The sequence below is a fragment of the Nomia melanderi genome, chromosome 2 (assembly GCF_051020985.1).
Source record: "Nomia melanderi isolate GNS246 chromosome 2, iyNomMela1, whole genome shotgun sequence".
NCBI classification, from domain to species: Eukaryota; Metazoa; Arthropoda; class Insecta; order Hymenoptera; family Halictidae; genus Nomia; species Nomia melanderi.
In genome coordinates this window covers 6,600,174-6,613,310 of record NC_135000.1, presented here as the reverse complement: position 1 = coordinate 6,613,310, position 13,137 = coordinate 6,600,174, and the positions used below count along the sequence as shown (strand labels likewise).

The following is a 13,137-nucleotide window of genomic DNA, read 5'->3' as shown; positions in this document are numbered from 1 at the left end:
GAGAAAACCGAAAAAAAGGATGCGGAGGCTCGGGTGGCGATGATTCCGCTCGAATTTCGCTGCGTCGAACCCCGGGGATTGTGTTTCCCGACGCACCGGAGGACAAACGGACTCCCCTCGCCGACAGGATGGAGACTTAATTGCTTCTTCCGTTGAAAGGTGAACCAAACCGACGATATTTTTGCCTTGCCCATCCTGGACCGGGCCCAGCTTTTCGGCCAGTCCTGTACCCGAACCCCGCTCGCTCCTTCGGCCGATCCATGTTGCAATTGACGCATGCCGAGTGCGCGTCGACGCATCGTAATCGGTGCGTTAATTAGCCTGTTTACGTCCATCTGTTTTGATACCAGTGGTTTTTGTTATCGTTCGCATTTTTATTGGACTTCGCTGTTTTGTTCTGTTTTCCTCGGTGTTTTCTTATGGGTTGTTTGGTCAGTGGAAGCGGGCTTCTAATTGGTTAGGCGGGATGTTAATTATTTCTGGGATTTCCGTCGTAGTTCACTATCATGGAGATATTCGCGATATGCGAGGAGAATTCTTGATTGGTCTTTTTGCTTTCACAAAGCTATGCATGGTATGGCAGACTTCCCTTCACTGTTAAACATTTTGTTTCCTGTTTTGGGGGGGACTATGGTGAATGGTAAACACTGTGGTTTATACTTTGTACCATTATTATACCACTGGTTTTCTACTGAATTACAGGGGTAATTGAATCATTTTCCAATTTGTTCTTGTGCACTGTTTGTAACTGCATGTATGTATGTATGTGAAATATACCTTATGTGACTGTTTGTGCCTATTCTTATCACCTATCCTTATCTCTGTCTGTTGTTAAATTATACCATTGAAATAAATGTGCTTTGCTTTCTTAACGTGTGTCTAGTCTTTATTCCTGTTTTCTTTATTGTGCCTGCTGCCTGTGGTGTGTGTTTATAGTTGATAAGATTCAACTGACCACATTTATTGATTACAGGGTAATAGAATAACTGAACATGGCAGATGATGAGGGTACAGAATGGCTGCAGGAACTGTTGCACGATGTTCAGCTGTCACAGTTTTTCACGAGAATACGTGATGAATTACAAGTCACCAGACTGCATCACTTTGACTATGTGCAACCGGAAGACCTTGAGAAGATAGGACTAGGGAAGCCAGGTATCAGGCGACTGTTAGATGCAGTTAAGAAGAAAAGGAACACGCAATGGAAGAAAAACTTGATCACCAAAATCAGACCTGGCAGCAGCACGAAGACCAACAAAAGGTCATCCCAACCTATTGAAGGGTCTTCGGTGTTAACATGCCTCATACAAGACAAGGATGTAACACTGTCTACAAAATTAGGGGATGGAAGTTTCGGTGTAGTTAGACGTGGGGAATGGACATCTCCTTCAGGGAGAATCCTGCCCGTTGCAGTGAAAGTGCTCAAGGCAGATGCATTGACACAGCCAAGCGTTATCGAAGACTTTGTGTCCGAAGTCCAATCAATGCACACGCTTGACCACCAGAACCTCATTAGGTATGTATTAAAGTGAAAGTATTGCCATCACGTGTAATTAATTATGTATTACTTTTTACTACCATTACCTTCAATTATAGATTGTACGGTGTAGTACTGTCGCAACCAATGATGATGGTGACTGAGCTAGCGCCTCTCGGATCGTTATTAGACTACTTGCGAAAGCAATGCGGTCGAATCTCAGTATTAACTCTCTGCAACTACGCGTTGCAAGTTGCCACGGGAATGGCGTATTTAGAGGCGAAGCGATTTCTGCACCGCGACCTGGCGTGCAGAAACGTTTTACTGAGCTCGGTGGACAAAGTGAAGATCGGCGACTTCGGCCTAATGAGAGCGTTGCCTCAGCAGGAAGACTGTTACGTCATGACGGAGCACAAGAAAGTACCGTTCCCATGGTGTGCGCCGGAATCATTGAAAGCTCGCCAATTCAGCCACGCGTCCGACGTTTGGATGTTCGGCGTTACTTTATGGGAAATGTTAACGTTCGGTGAAGAGCCGTGGGTAGGGTTAAACGGTTCCGAAATCCTGCGGAAGATCGATAAAGATGGCGAACGGCTACACGAGCCAGAAGCAACGCCACCTGTCATGTACCAATTAATGCTACGTTGCTGGACCCGGGATCCCGCGGAAAGGCCGATGTTCGCGTCCCTGAAGACGTCCCTTACAGGAATGATCCCGAGTCTGATGAAAGCCGTAAATAACTTCGAGGAAGCGAACAAAATGACCATCGAGCAAGGCGATCAAATAGTAATCCTGGATGGCCGGCCCGAGAACTATTGGTGGAAGGGTCAGAATCAGCGCACCTTTCAAATTGGCCTGTTCCCCCGTTGCCTGGTCGACCCTATGCGCCGCAGGCAGCCGGAGGACATAAGCAAACCCTTAGAAAATTCCTTTATCCACACTGGCCACGGTGCACCCTTCGGGAAAAGCTGGGGCAGCCCTATTTACATAGACGACGTCTACCTGCGTAATCCCATGGAGCCGCCAGATGTTGTGGGTGTTGCCACTGCCCCGGACAGCCATCTGAAAAAGAAATTCTTCTGCGGCACGCCGAGATCCCGGAAGCAGTTCAACTACACGAAATTTCAGAACGACATCCGCTCCAGCCCAGTGAAATCTACCAACGCGCTTGGCCAAGGTGGCAGCCAAGAGGGCAGCCTAATCGACTTGTCCCCGGAGGAGATGGTGAACACTAGTGTTGCGCAGTCGGACACTGCCTGTTGCCGAGTGGTGAACAATATTCTAGACGAGCCAATAGATGACTTGGAGCGACAGCAGACGTCTTGGCAGGAGGACGACCCTAGAACGTATGCTAACTTCCCTGGAAACGTGGACCCGGCGTATTCGGATCCGTTCGACACGTCGTCGGTGTTCATGAAGCTGCCTCATTCCAGGTACTACAGCCAAGTGCCGCCCGACGTGAGCAGCAGATACTTCAAGACCCAGAGCTATGGGAACGTCCAGAACCAGGATGCATCCGGTAGCCAGGAGAGTACAAATTATTTCACGCCGGAGGCCGGTTCGGACGTGAACCACTATTCCATAAGCCTGAGCAAGGAGAACCGGAACGACAGTATTAACCTGAACGTGAACGTCGACGCCGAGGAGGGGAACGTGTACTCTCAGCACCACTACAGCGAAATTGACAAACCGAGTCCGCCCATGGCGAGGTGGTCCACGTGGCCGGAGGACCTGCAGGACGAGACGCAGCAGCAGACCTACGCGAACGTGTCCAGCAGGAATTCTCAAAGCACGGAGGCGCCACCTCATCCGCTTGTCGCTCCAAACGAAAGCCCACTGAAACCGAAATCGAACCATGATCTCGCTCAAAGCCTCAACGAACTGACTATCAACACTCGCAGCACTGTCTCGCCTAAGAAGCTCGACCCAGCGTTCTTGGCCGAGCTAGAGAAGCACCTTGGCGAGAAAGAAGCCAGCAAGAACACGAACGCCAGCCAGGAAGCTGCAGGCTCCTCCGAGCCGTATTCTTCCGTGAACAAACTTCCCGAGAACACGATCCCGACGTTAAGACCGCCGCCTCAGTCGACGAAGCCGAAATCCCCGCAGATTGACCACAGGTCGAGCAACCTGCCAACCAAGGTGCAAAACTCCTGGCAGTCGAAGACTACCAACATTCAACAGCCACGTAATCAGTCCGAACAACGGATGCTGGAGACGACGACTGATCAAATGGTCGGTCAGATCTGGCAGCAGGTGCAAGTGTCCCAGAACACTTACAGCGCGGAGGCTAACGTGAACCGGGTGCTGAGCAATGCACCTACGAACCTGAATTTACTGCAGATAGCACCCAGCAATCTAGCTAGCCAGTGCAACGTGTCGAAACCGAATGTTAATCACGCGCAAAACTCTGCGTCCACGGTGAACCAGGCCAGCCACTTGCCAAACCTTCCTCTGGCTCAGGTGAACCATGGAATCACGCAGATCCAGAACGATCTCCAGCAAGCGCACACTAGTAACGTGGCCGCGAAGCCGGCCAGCGCGGTGCTGTCCGAGCAAGTGTACGCTGAGCTGAAGCAAACGGTGCCGAACCTGGACCAGCTGTCCCAGAACGAGTTCAACACGCTGTATAACAAGACCGTCCAACAGAATATCCTCAGGAACTACTACGCTGCGAGTGCGTCGTCCGCCCCCGACTCTAGCAATCTAAGTCATAGTCATTATTTGGAGGGAGCTGCTGGTGGTTCGCAGCAACAGCCACGCCAGTCGGCCGCGCAGGCGAGGAGCTTCTCGGCGCAGAGTCATCCCTGCGACTTCAGCCCTCACCTGAAGCAACCGCCGGTGTACAATCCGCCTCCGCCCGCCTGGAGCCCGATGAAATCTGTACAGAACGGTCAGTGCACCGTAATGAAGTCCAATCTGGCGGGCAATTTAGCGAATAGTCCCAATCTGCTGCAGCTGGCGCACACTAACGCGCCTCAGGAGGCTGCCATGGTAATACCGCAAGCACCCGTGATACGCGCCACGCCGCCTCAGATGAACGAGACGGTCGTTAATACTCAATTAGCCCCCTCCACGTCCGCGTACCCTTCCGGCGTGAGTCCTCCGCTGACCGGCGCCTCCCAGCAGCTCGTCATGTCCCTGAACGACGAGTTTCGAGCCAACAAAGTGATGAAGGTGCAGAGGGAGACTGCCGACGCCTCGCAGCAAGAGATACTGACAGCGTTGCAAGCGACCGGCTGGGACACTAACCAGGCTGCGAAGCAAATACTCAAGGACAGGCAGGCTAAGATCGAGTCTCTTGTGAGGTTAGTTCGTTGGATTGTAGAAAAGATACTACCTCTGGCGGGAAGAATTTAGAGAAACAGTGGCGGATAGCGTAGAGGCACTGTGGAACTGTAGCACCCCCAATTTCCAGTTGATGTCGATTACATTTAACCCTTTGCACTCGGAAGTTTCTCACAAATATTTAACACTTTTTGGTAAGACGAGGACGATATTCTTTGAAATGCAGTCGATGGGAAATCACGAATACATTTCACACTCTCAATTTCCATTTGATATCGAAAACATTTAACCCTTTGCACTCGGAAGTTTCTCGCTAGAAATATTTTTATAAATTAAATATCCTTTTTTCTTTAATTCTTTCTTTATACTTGTACAATATATAATCCTTAAGATCAATGTCAGTAGCCATCCCCCAGTTTATGAAAAAGATACAAATATTTTAAAGCGAAGGCTAAAATCATTTTCTGGTGCAGCACCCCGAATTTTAGCTACGAGCCGCCATTGCATAGAAGTATAACATCTGTTGGAGTAAATGAACTATTAACGTGAAAATAGAGTTGCTTCGTTATGAAGTATCTTGTACACGACTGAACATATGAATATCCACGTGGCTCGAATTCTAATCTTAACACGTTCTTTCGCAGCAAAGAAAAGCAGGAATAGTTAATTATTTGGCGTTACAATGTTTGCATTACAATATTACCAACTTAGTTGCATTATGAAACATTTTCATTTCACATCGGGTGCCTTATATGTTCATTACTTTCTAGTCATTCAAAAGCGTCAGTCACCAGTGACTGACACTAACATCAGTTTAATAAGAAGATTCACGCAAATTAGAAGCAGCGGAAAAGGATCATGAATCTCGCAAGAAACGTTTCATCATATTTATGTCGAGTTTACAAAACTCCTCCGACCGATTTACGATTCTATAAATCACGCCAGGCGTAGTAATGCCTTTCACAGAGCTATAAAATCGCGCACAGTATACCGTACAAGTGTCGCAATTGGGTTAGACATATAAAACACTCGTTCAGCTGATTGTTTTAATTGCAGATTGGGTCTGGCAGGCAGACAGGAGTGCGAGGGTGCTCTGAAACAGACTGAATACGACGTAGACCTAGCAGCTTCCCTATTGCTGGACCAGGTCAGATGAAAGCGGATTGAAAACGCTGCGATCGCCGCCGGAGATGTTGTAAATCAATTATAGCGATCATACGCATAGAAATATATATATATATAAATATATTTATATATATATTTATTTGTAAGCGACACAGCCATACGCGCGGAACGAGGCTACGGGCTGCGCTCGCTGGCTGCCGGTGTCTCCGCGGGGAACGTGCTCGCGCGTTCGCAAAAGACATTTTATTTTTTCCTTCACGACGATGTACATAGGAAACCGAAATTCAATTGTTACTGTACATTCAGGAGCACCGGGACGAGACAGATTAAAAGAATTGTTGCATTCCAGGGAAACGAGCTTCCGCTTCGAAACGTGTAGGCGCGAGAGACTATGCTTCTGCGACTGCGACGTCGCTGCGAGGTGATAGCTTTTAAACGGGGTTAGGAGGCGGCGAACGAATCGGAATTTCTTCGAGACTGTCAGACGTGTTGTTTTCTTGTTCTCTTTAACACGTTGAGTGCCGCGCGATTTTGCTGAGAAAAATATAGGAAATAATGTAGTATCCACTTACGCGATTGAATTACGTTATTATTGCAGCTTTATCTTGTTGAATGTCGCTGTATTAGGTGGTATAATGTAGAAAAGGTTTCAAATAATTTAACCGAATGAATTATAGTAAATTTGGTTGAGGTCATTGATACCTCGACGGCATCCAATGTGTTAATGATCGATGTACTCTCGTTGCGTTTATTGACCAGCGAATATTGGAATTGTTTTCCTTGCCGTTTTATCTTGCGCTGAGTTACGATGAAGTCTTCTCTTCTCTTTTTGTTTCATTCGTCTACCGTAACAGTATTTCATTTAAATTTTAAGATGGTGTTGCGAGCGTCTTCCTGGTAATTATTCAGCGTGCAGGAAAGGGTTGAACAAGAGGCCAACGATCGAGAAATTCGTTCGCGCGACTAGCAGTATACATATCGCCTAATGACCGGAACCTGGAATGCTTCGCGTCGATAATTAACTGGCGTAATTAGGTGTGCGTGACCGGAAGCGAACCGGGTCAACGAGGATCCACTCGGCCGGTTATGATCTACCGGTATTCCTCGCGTAAAAGCGAAAATCCTTATACGATTGGAAGTCGTGCGTGTTCCCGTGAAAGTGCTCGTAAACGACTGACTAACGTTCGAACGTACGATGTTGCTCAAAAGTATTTTGGTCATTGGATCGTTTGATTTCTATACGGTTCGTGGTATAGGAGAATTCGAAGGAATTAATGGAATATCGAAGCTCTTTATCGTACATGTAGAAATGTAAATTTGTTTGGATATTATAATTATTATTTTATTAGATAGATAGGGGTGCCTTTTCTTTTGTAATTTCGATGGTAAGTGATTAAATATTTTTGAGCGATAGTGTATGGAAAAGTGAGAGGTAGTTCTCTTCTCTGAGAGAAGGCGTCGATACGATTCTCGTTTTCGCTCGATTTTTCTGCTAGCCCATTCTCGCGAGTCAATTATCTGTTAGGATTTAAATGGTGGGGGACAAAAGTGCTCGCACAGTGGAAACGTCGGGCTGCGCCGACTTTGCACGCGCTTATGCAAATTTCTATTTTAATGGATGATTTATATGACAAAAGGCTTAACGATTCTAGGGTTGGTTATCATTCGGTGAGCTCATTTGAATGATTGCGTTAATCTAATCGAAGTCGGGTCCTAACCCTAAGAGATTCCTAAATCTCGACTTGTTGTTAATAAAAAAAAAGAAAGATAATTAGATTCGTAAGTGAATATACGTATGCGAATGTATTCATATTTCCAAGGAGATATAGCTATTTTCATACTGAAATTTTTACTGTGCGAACACTCGCGTTCCTTGCTGCATATTTGATGCGAGAATTTCAGGTTCGTTCGATTAACAAACGGCAACTTAAGACTTCCAGCGGATCACTGCTTCTAGGAAGTAATTTTCGATTAACACATTGACTGCCATGTCATCCGAGTACACGTGACACTGACTTTTCCATTGTGCTTGATGGAATTTCAAGTGGAACTTAGTTTTCATAGTGATTTATCGAATGAACCAAATTTCATTATGATCTCTGACACGTGCCGAAGTTAAACAATTCGTTGCTGGACTGCAAACCTGCAATCATTGCTATAGATGATGGTTCTTGCTCATAGGAATTATGAAAATCAGCAGACAGGGGTTTTTGTGAATTTATTGTATTAGCTGCATTCTATGGAATTTTATTACAATTTTATTACAAATTTATTACAACTGATATCACAATCCAATATTTCAGTTTCTAATTTCTTAGTTACAATTCGTATTACAGCCCAGTACTTCAGTTTCTAATTTCCTAATTGTAATTTGTCTAATTTCCATTACAATTGGTATCACAATCCGATATTTCAATTTCTGATTTCTTAATTACAGTTTGTATAATTTCGTAGTTATAATTTTCATTACAACCCAACACTTCAATTTCATCTAATTTCCATTACAATTCATATCGCAACCCAATACTACAATTCCTTAATTACAAATTTTCTAATACCTTAGTCACAATTTCTATTACAACCCAGTACTTCAATTTCCAATTTCCATTACAATTCACATCGCAACCCAATACTTCAATTTCCAATTCCCATTACAATTCACATCACAACCCAACGTTTCAATAACCAATTTCCCAGTCGCAAATTCGCAGTCAACGTGTTAAACACTGCAGCTAGCTTAGCAACCAGGTCTGCCACAGTTCCGGCCTTAAAAAGATGTCTTGCCGGATTGGAAACGGAGAGTGTACGTCGATCACGCGATAAAACGGCACAAGGGTAGGGGGCGAGAAACGCCGATTCGGCCGCACAAGGGGCGGGGGAAATTTGCGCTGCGCGAGAAACGCAAGAGAAATATTGAAAAAAGGAAAACGAACAGAAAAGAGAGACGAAGAGAGAGGGAGAGAGAGAGAGAGAGAATAACAGATATTGAATTTGTAACTGTGATATGCGTTACTAAAGGCTCTAGGCGGTACTGTTCAGAGAATAGATGGGGAAACATTTCCTTTCCCGTGTTGTCCTTTCTTTTTTTTAGAGATAGATCGACGAGTAGATCGTATTCGCGTAATATATTAGATCTGTCGGAAAGTTCTGTCCAATAATGTTCTCAAGTTTCCAAAGATGAATGATTTTACAGAAATGGAATGCATAAATTGCTATCATGTTGGAAAGAGGTGATTGGTGACGATAGAAATGATATTGTTCGGTAAATAATAACCCTTTGCACTCGAAAATTTATCCGCTGCATACATTCATTATTTTCTAATGAATTATCGATGAGATTTTTTATGGTATTAATTAGAAATAATGTACGAAGGGTTGGAATTATTTTATTTCAATATTTCGTGTCTAATTGTGTTATAAGAAATTTGATATTTAATAATTTTTCTAGGTTAAACTAAGCGGCGTCTCTCGAGTGGAAAGGGTAATGTAGAGTAGGAGAGGTAGCCCACTTTTTTGGAAAGAATTGTTATAAATATTCTTGATACCTAACGGAAACTGAAATATATTTATGTAAAAAGAATAATTGACACTAGAATTACTCTATCAAAATACGTTCTAGTTTTCTTATTTCATAATTATTGATATCCTAAAAATATTAATACTATTTATATATTCAAAATAATTTTAAAGACAAATATTTTCACTTGAATGTTATAATCAACACACGAGGAAGCCAGAAAAGTCTTGTCACAATTTTTATAAAGATTACATATTAAACACTCGGTTGTTCTAGTGTTAAAAACAACTGTTACACCGTAAATATTATTGACATCCGACAAAAAATAGAGCATATTTATGAAAATAAAGATGTACATAAAGTAAAAGTGAAAGTAAAGATCTACATAAGAAGAATAGACAAATAGATTTCTGTACAAGATTTAGTATACCACAAAAAACAATTGAAAATACACTTAACAATTTAACTGCTACAAAATTCAGAATATTTGATAGTTTTAATTCTGTCATCTAATTCGTAATTACCCTTTCGAAGATGCATTATCTTCTGTTAATTTGAAAACGAACAGAGCCTTCCGGCGGATCTAATACTTGGGAGTGTACATAGACGTTTAGCGACTGAGTTTAATGCTGTAACTAGATTGTGTGCGAGTACCGTCGGTTGCTGGGAACCTGGCGCTCGTGACGTCATAGGGGCGGAGACAGTCGCTCCGAGTGATCCAATCGCGAGCCTGGGAACGGCTCTCCGCGCGGCCCGATTGGTGGCCGTGAGCGCCTCGGCCAATCAGGCGTGCGCGCTCGAATCTGACCACTCAGACGAGAGTGGCAGGTTCGTTGCAACGGACGGTACATGGGGTTCGACGGTCGCACGATTGCGCGGAAAGGTGTGTTCGAAAGTGTCGAGGTCCACCTTGAAGTTAACCCTTTGCCGGTGAGAATTTTATTTAACGTTCGCTACCAACAATCCTATATTTTGCATGGAAAACTCTATAAAACGAATGGTTATGTAAGTAGATATTGTTATTTAAATGGCAATATGTAACAATGATAACTTGTATATAGATATTGTTATTTAAAGCTGTAGACTGCGAATGTTTATGTAAATATATAATTTTATACAGATACAAATTGGAATTGCACGGTATCCGATTCTCTTGGTGAATTACGAATTAAGCGTGTACATTTTTATTAAATAATTCTTGTTGCAGGATTTCTTTGAGGTATCTTTGTTATAGATGCATAATATTTTGCAGTCTATACGCCGTTTGCTTTGGAAGTGGTTTGAGATTTTGGGGAAATCGAGTTAATGGTGTTAATAGTTGCAATTCTGTATTATTTGTTCGTTTTTAATGAAGTTTTTTTGTTTGTTTTTTTTTTTTATAGAGATGTGAGCCACGTTCAAATTAAACGGTTCAGATTACCTTTAGGTACTCAGTAAATTATTTTAGTTCCACTTTTCCAATGGTTTATTTGGAATACTTGAATTTAGTAGAATGTTAGTGTCGACGGAATTGTTATCGAAACAAATGGTAGCGAGTATGTTAAACTGCCAGAATCTCTTCATCAATCCCTCATTATTTAAATAATTAAATTATCCATTCAACTTTCGATTTTTCATTAATTTTGTTAATTCAACGAATTTTAAGGACTCATTCGTTAATTCAATCATTCTAAGTTAATCCTTATTAATTTAATAAACTTCGAGGGATTGTTTCTTTAATTTAATACATTCTAAATTAATTCTCATTAATTCAACGAACTTCGACAGACTGTTTGTTAATTTAACAGATCCTAAATGAATTCCTATTAATTTAATAAACATCGACAAACAGTTTATTCATTCAATACATCCTAAATCTCTCATTAATTTAATAACCTTCGAGACACAATTTCCCAATTTCACAGATCAACTTTCACCAATTCAGAAGCAAAGGGTTAACACCGATGTTAATGTCTAAGATATTCCGATTCTCACTGATATTTAATTCCCCACATTACATCGGTGACCCGGTCGATTACTTTCTGCGCAACGTTCGAGCCACGAAACGGTAACAGGAATCGATCGTCCAACAAAAGTCCCTATTTTTTATCGAATCGTTCGAAGCTATTTTTCCAGTGTTCCCGGCAAGAAAAGGCACACAAGAAACGAGCGAAAGTAATACCGAGGATATCGAAATACAAAACGAGAACCAATAACGACCGCGTTTCCTGTTTTCGTTTCGAGCCGCGAGATCGATTCGCTGTCGCCCCGACGTGAACAATGAACTCGTTCATTCCGCAATCGCGGGCGAGATAAACTCGAAGGAATTCTCTGTTCAGGTGGGATAGTCTGGTGGTGTCACAAACGCGAACGCGTCGGACAAATTGTGTTCCCTTTGCAATCGAGACTCTCTCTTTTTTCTTTTTTTTTTTAAACGAACTTTAGTCCTAATTTATTTGTTTTTTTTTTCGTCGGAAGCCAGACTATCTCCTAACTCTTCTTTGTCTTAGGGTTCCGAGACGCGTACCGGGACGACGGAGCACGTGTATAACCTTTGGCTTCCGTCGCGAACCGAGGAAATGTTCGATGTTCACAAATAAAACACACGTAAAGAGACAATGGACCTTTTTTCTTATTCCTTCGTGCTTCTGAACAGATCTCTGGGACTCCTGGGAGTTCAGGTTTTTAGATGGTATTTAGAATTGATGGAATGCAGGAGGAAAGGTTAAAGAAATAGTGCTCGGTTTATTTCTAAAATTGAAGATTAGATTTATTTAGAGAATTTATTCGTAGAAATGGGGAAATCAGTTTTCATGTTCAATATTTTTGTTGTTTGTAGATTATCTATTACGATTAAATTAATAACTGTTTTGTTTATATTGATTTTTGAGAATGAAATAAAATAATTAACGTTATTTAAAGGGTGGCACAATGTTTTGTATACAGATTGCAGGACTTAGAGTTTAGAGTAATTTAATGTTGTTCATTTATGGAAAGGTTGCACGGATCTAGAAGTTCAAATAATTAGAATGTCGAAGATTTATGATAATAATATATAAACGTTAACAAGAATATATTTTTGAGCTTGATATTGTACTGAAATGATTAGTCGAAATATTCAGACTTCTGTTTCAGAAATTAGAACTGAAGAGTCTGTAAGAATTATAGTGTTCTCACTGAAACAGAAACTTCCGGTTGGATCAAGGGTTAAACGCGTTCCACGAGAAAGCAATGGAGACAAAGAAGTGTGTTCGCTTGAATGCATTGTGCGCCACGTTAGAAGAAAGTGCAGGACTTTCTAGCCGCTTCGATTTTCGATAGACCGAATCGTACAGCCTCGTGAACGTTCGCCGGTGCGTATGAATATCAACCCTTTGCACTCGAAAGTTTTTTCCTAGAAATATTCAACACTCTTTGATAAAATTTAGACGATGCTTGTTGCGACTAATGTAAATAATTTAATCGATAAATTAAGGGATAAGAGTATTTTACTTTGATACTTCATAGAATGACGCATTATACAAAGTTTAGTATTAAACATCAAACTTTATAATTTCACTGTATCAAATCAAGTGGTGACTGAGAGTCACCTCCCGAGTGCAAAGGGTTAAAATTTCCTTGATCGACGGTCCTATAGCTGCTGGTGACCGCGATAATGTTTATCTTAACAGTCCGATAGCGGTTACAGAAGCCACGAGGGAGCGAGATACGGAATTCTGTGGATTCTTTGTGCTCCCGTCATTAAATTCGAACG

General features: G+C 42.5%; 1 protein-coding gene across 4 annotated transcripts; it reads left to right on the top strand.

Annotated features, from left to right (window-relative positions):
• Window positions 1-17: 17 nt before the first annotated feature.
• On the top strand, window positions 18-12,002 carry Ack (activated Cdc42 kinase). Of its 4 annotated transcripts, XM_031994296.2 has the most exons (5): window positions 18-159; window positions 974-1,516; window positions 1,597-2,823; window positions 2,911-4,782; window positions 5,819-12,002. In XM_031994296.2, the coding sequence occupies exons 2-5, from the start codon at window positions 993-995 to the stop codon at window positions 5,916-5,918; spliced, it is 3,723 nt and encodes a 1,240-aa protein (XP_031850156.1). In that variant the 5' UTR covers window positions 18-159; window positions 974-992; the 3' UTR covers window positions 5,919-12,002. The 4 variants fall into 4 exon arrangements, with proteins under 4 accessions (XP_031850156.1, XP_031849881.1, XP_031850062.1 ...); XM_031994021.2 differs by having other exon boundaries at window positions 1,597-4,782; XM_031994202.2 differs by lacking the exon at window positions 18-159 and adding an exon at window positions 171-307 and having other exon boundaries at window positions 1,597-4,782.
• The last annotated feature ends 1,135 nt before the right edge of the window (window positions 12,003-13,137 follow it).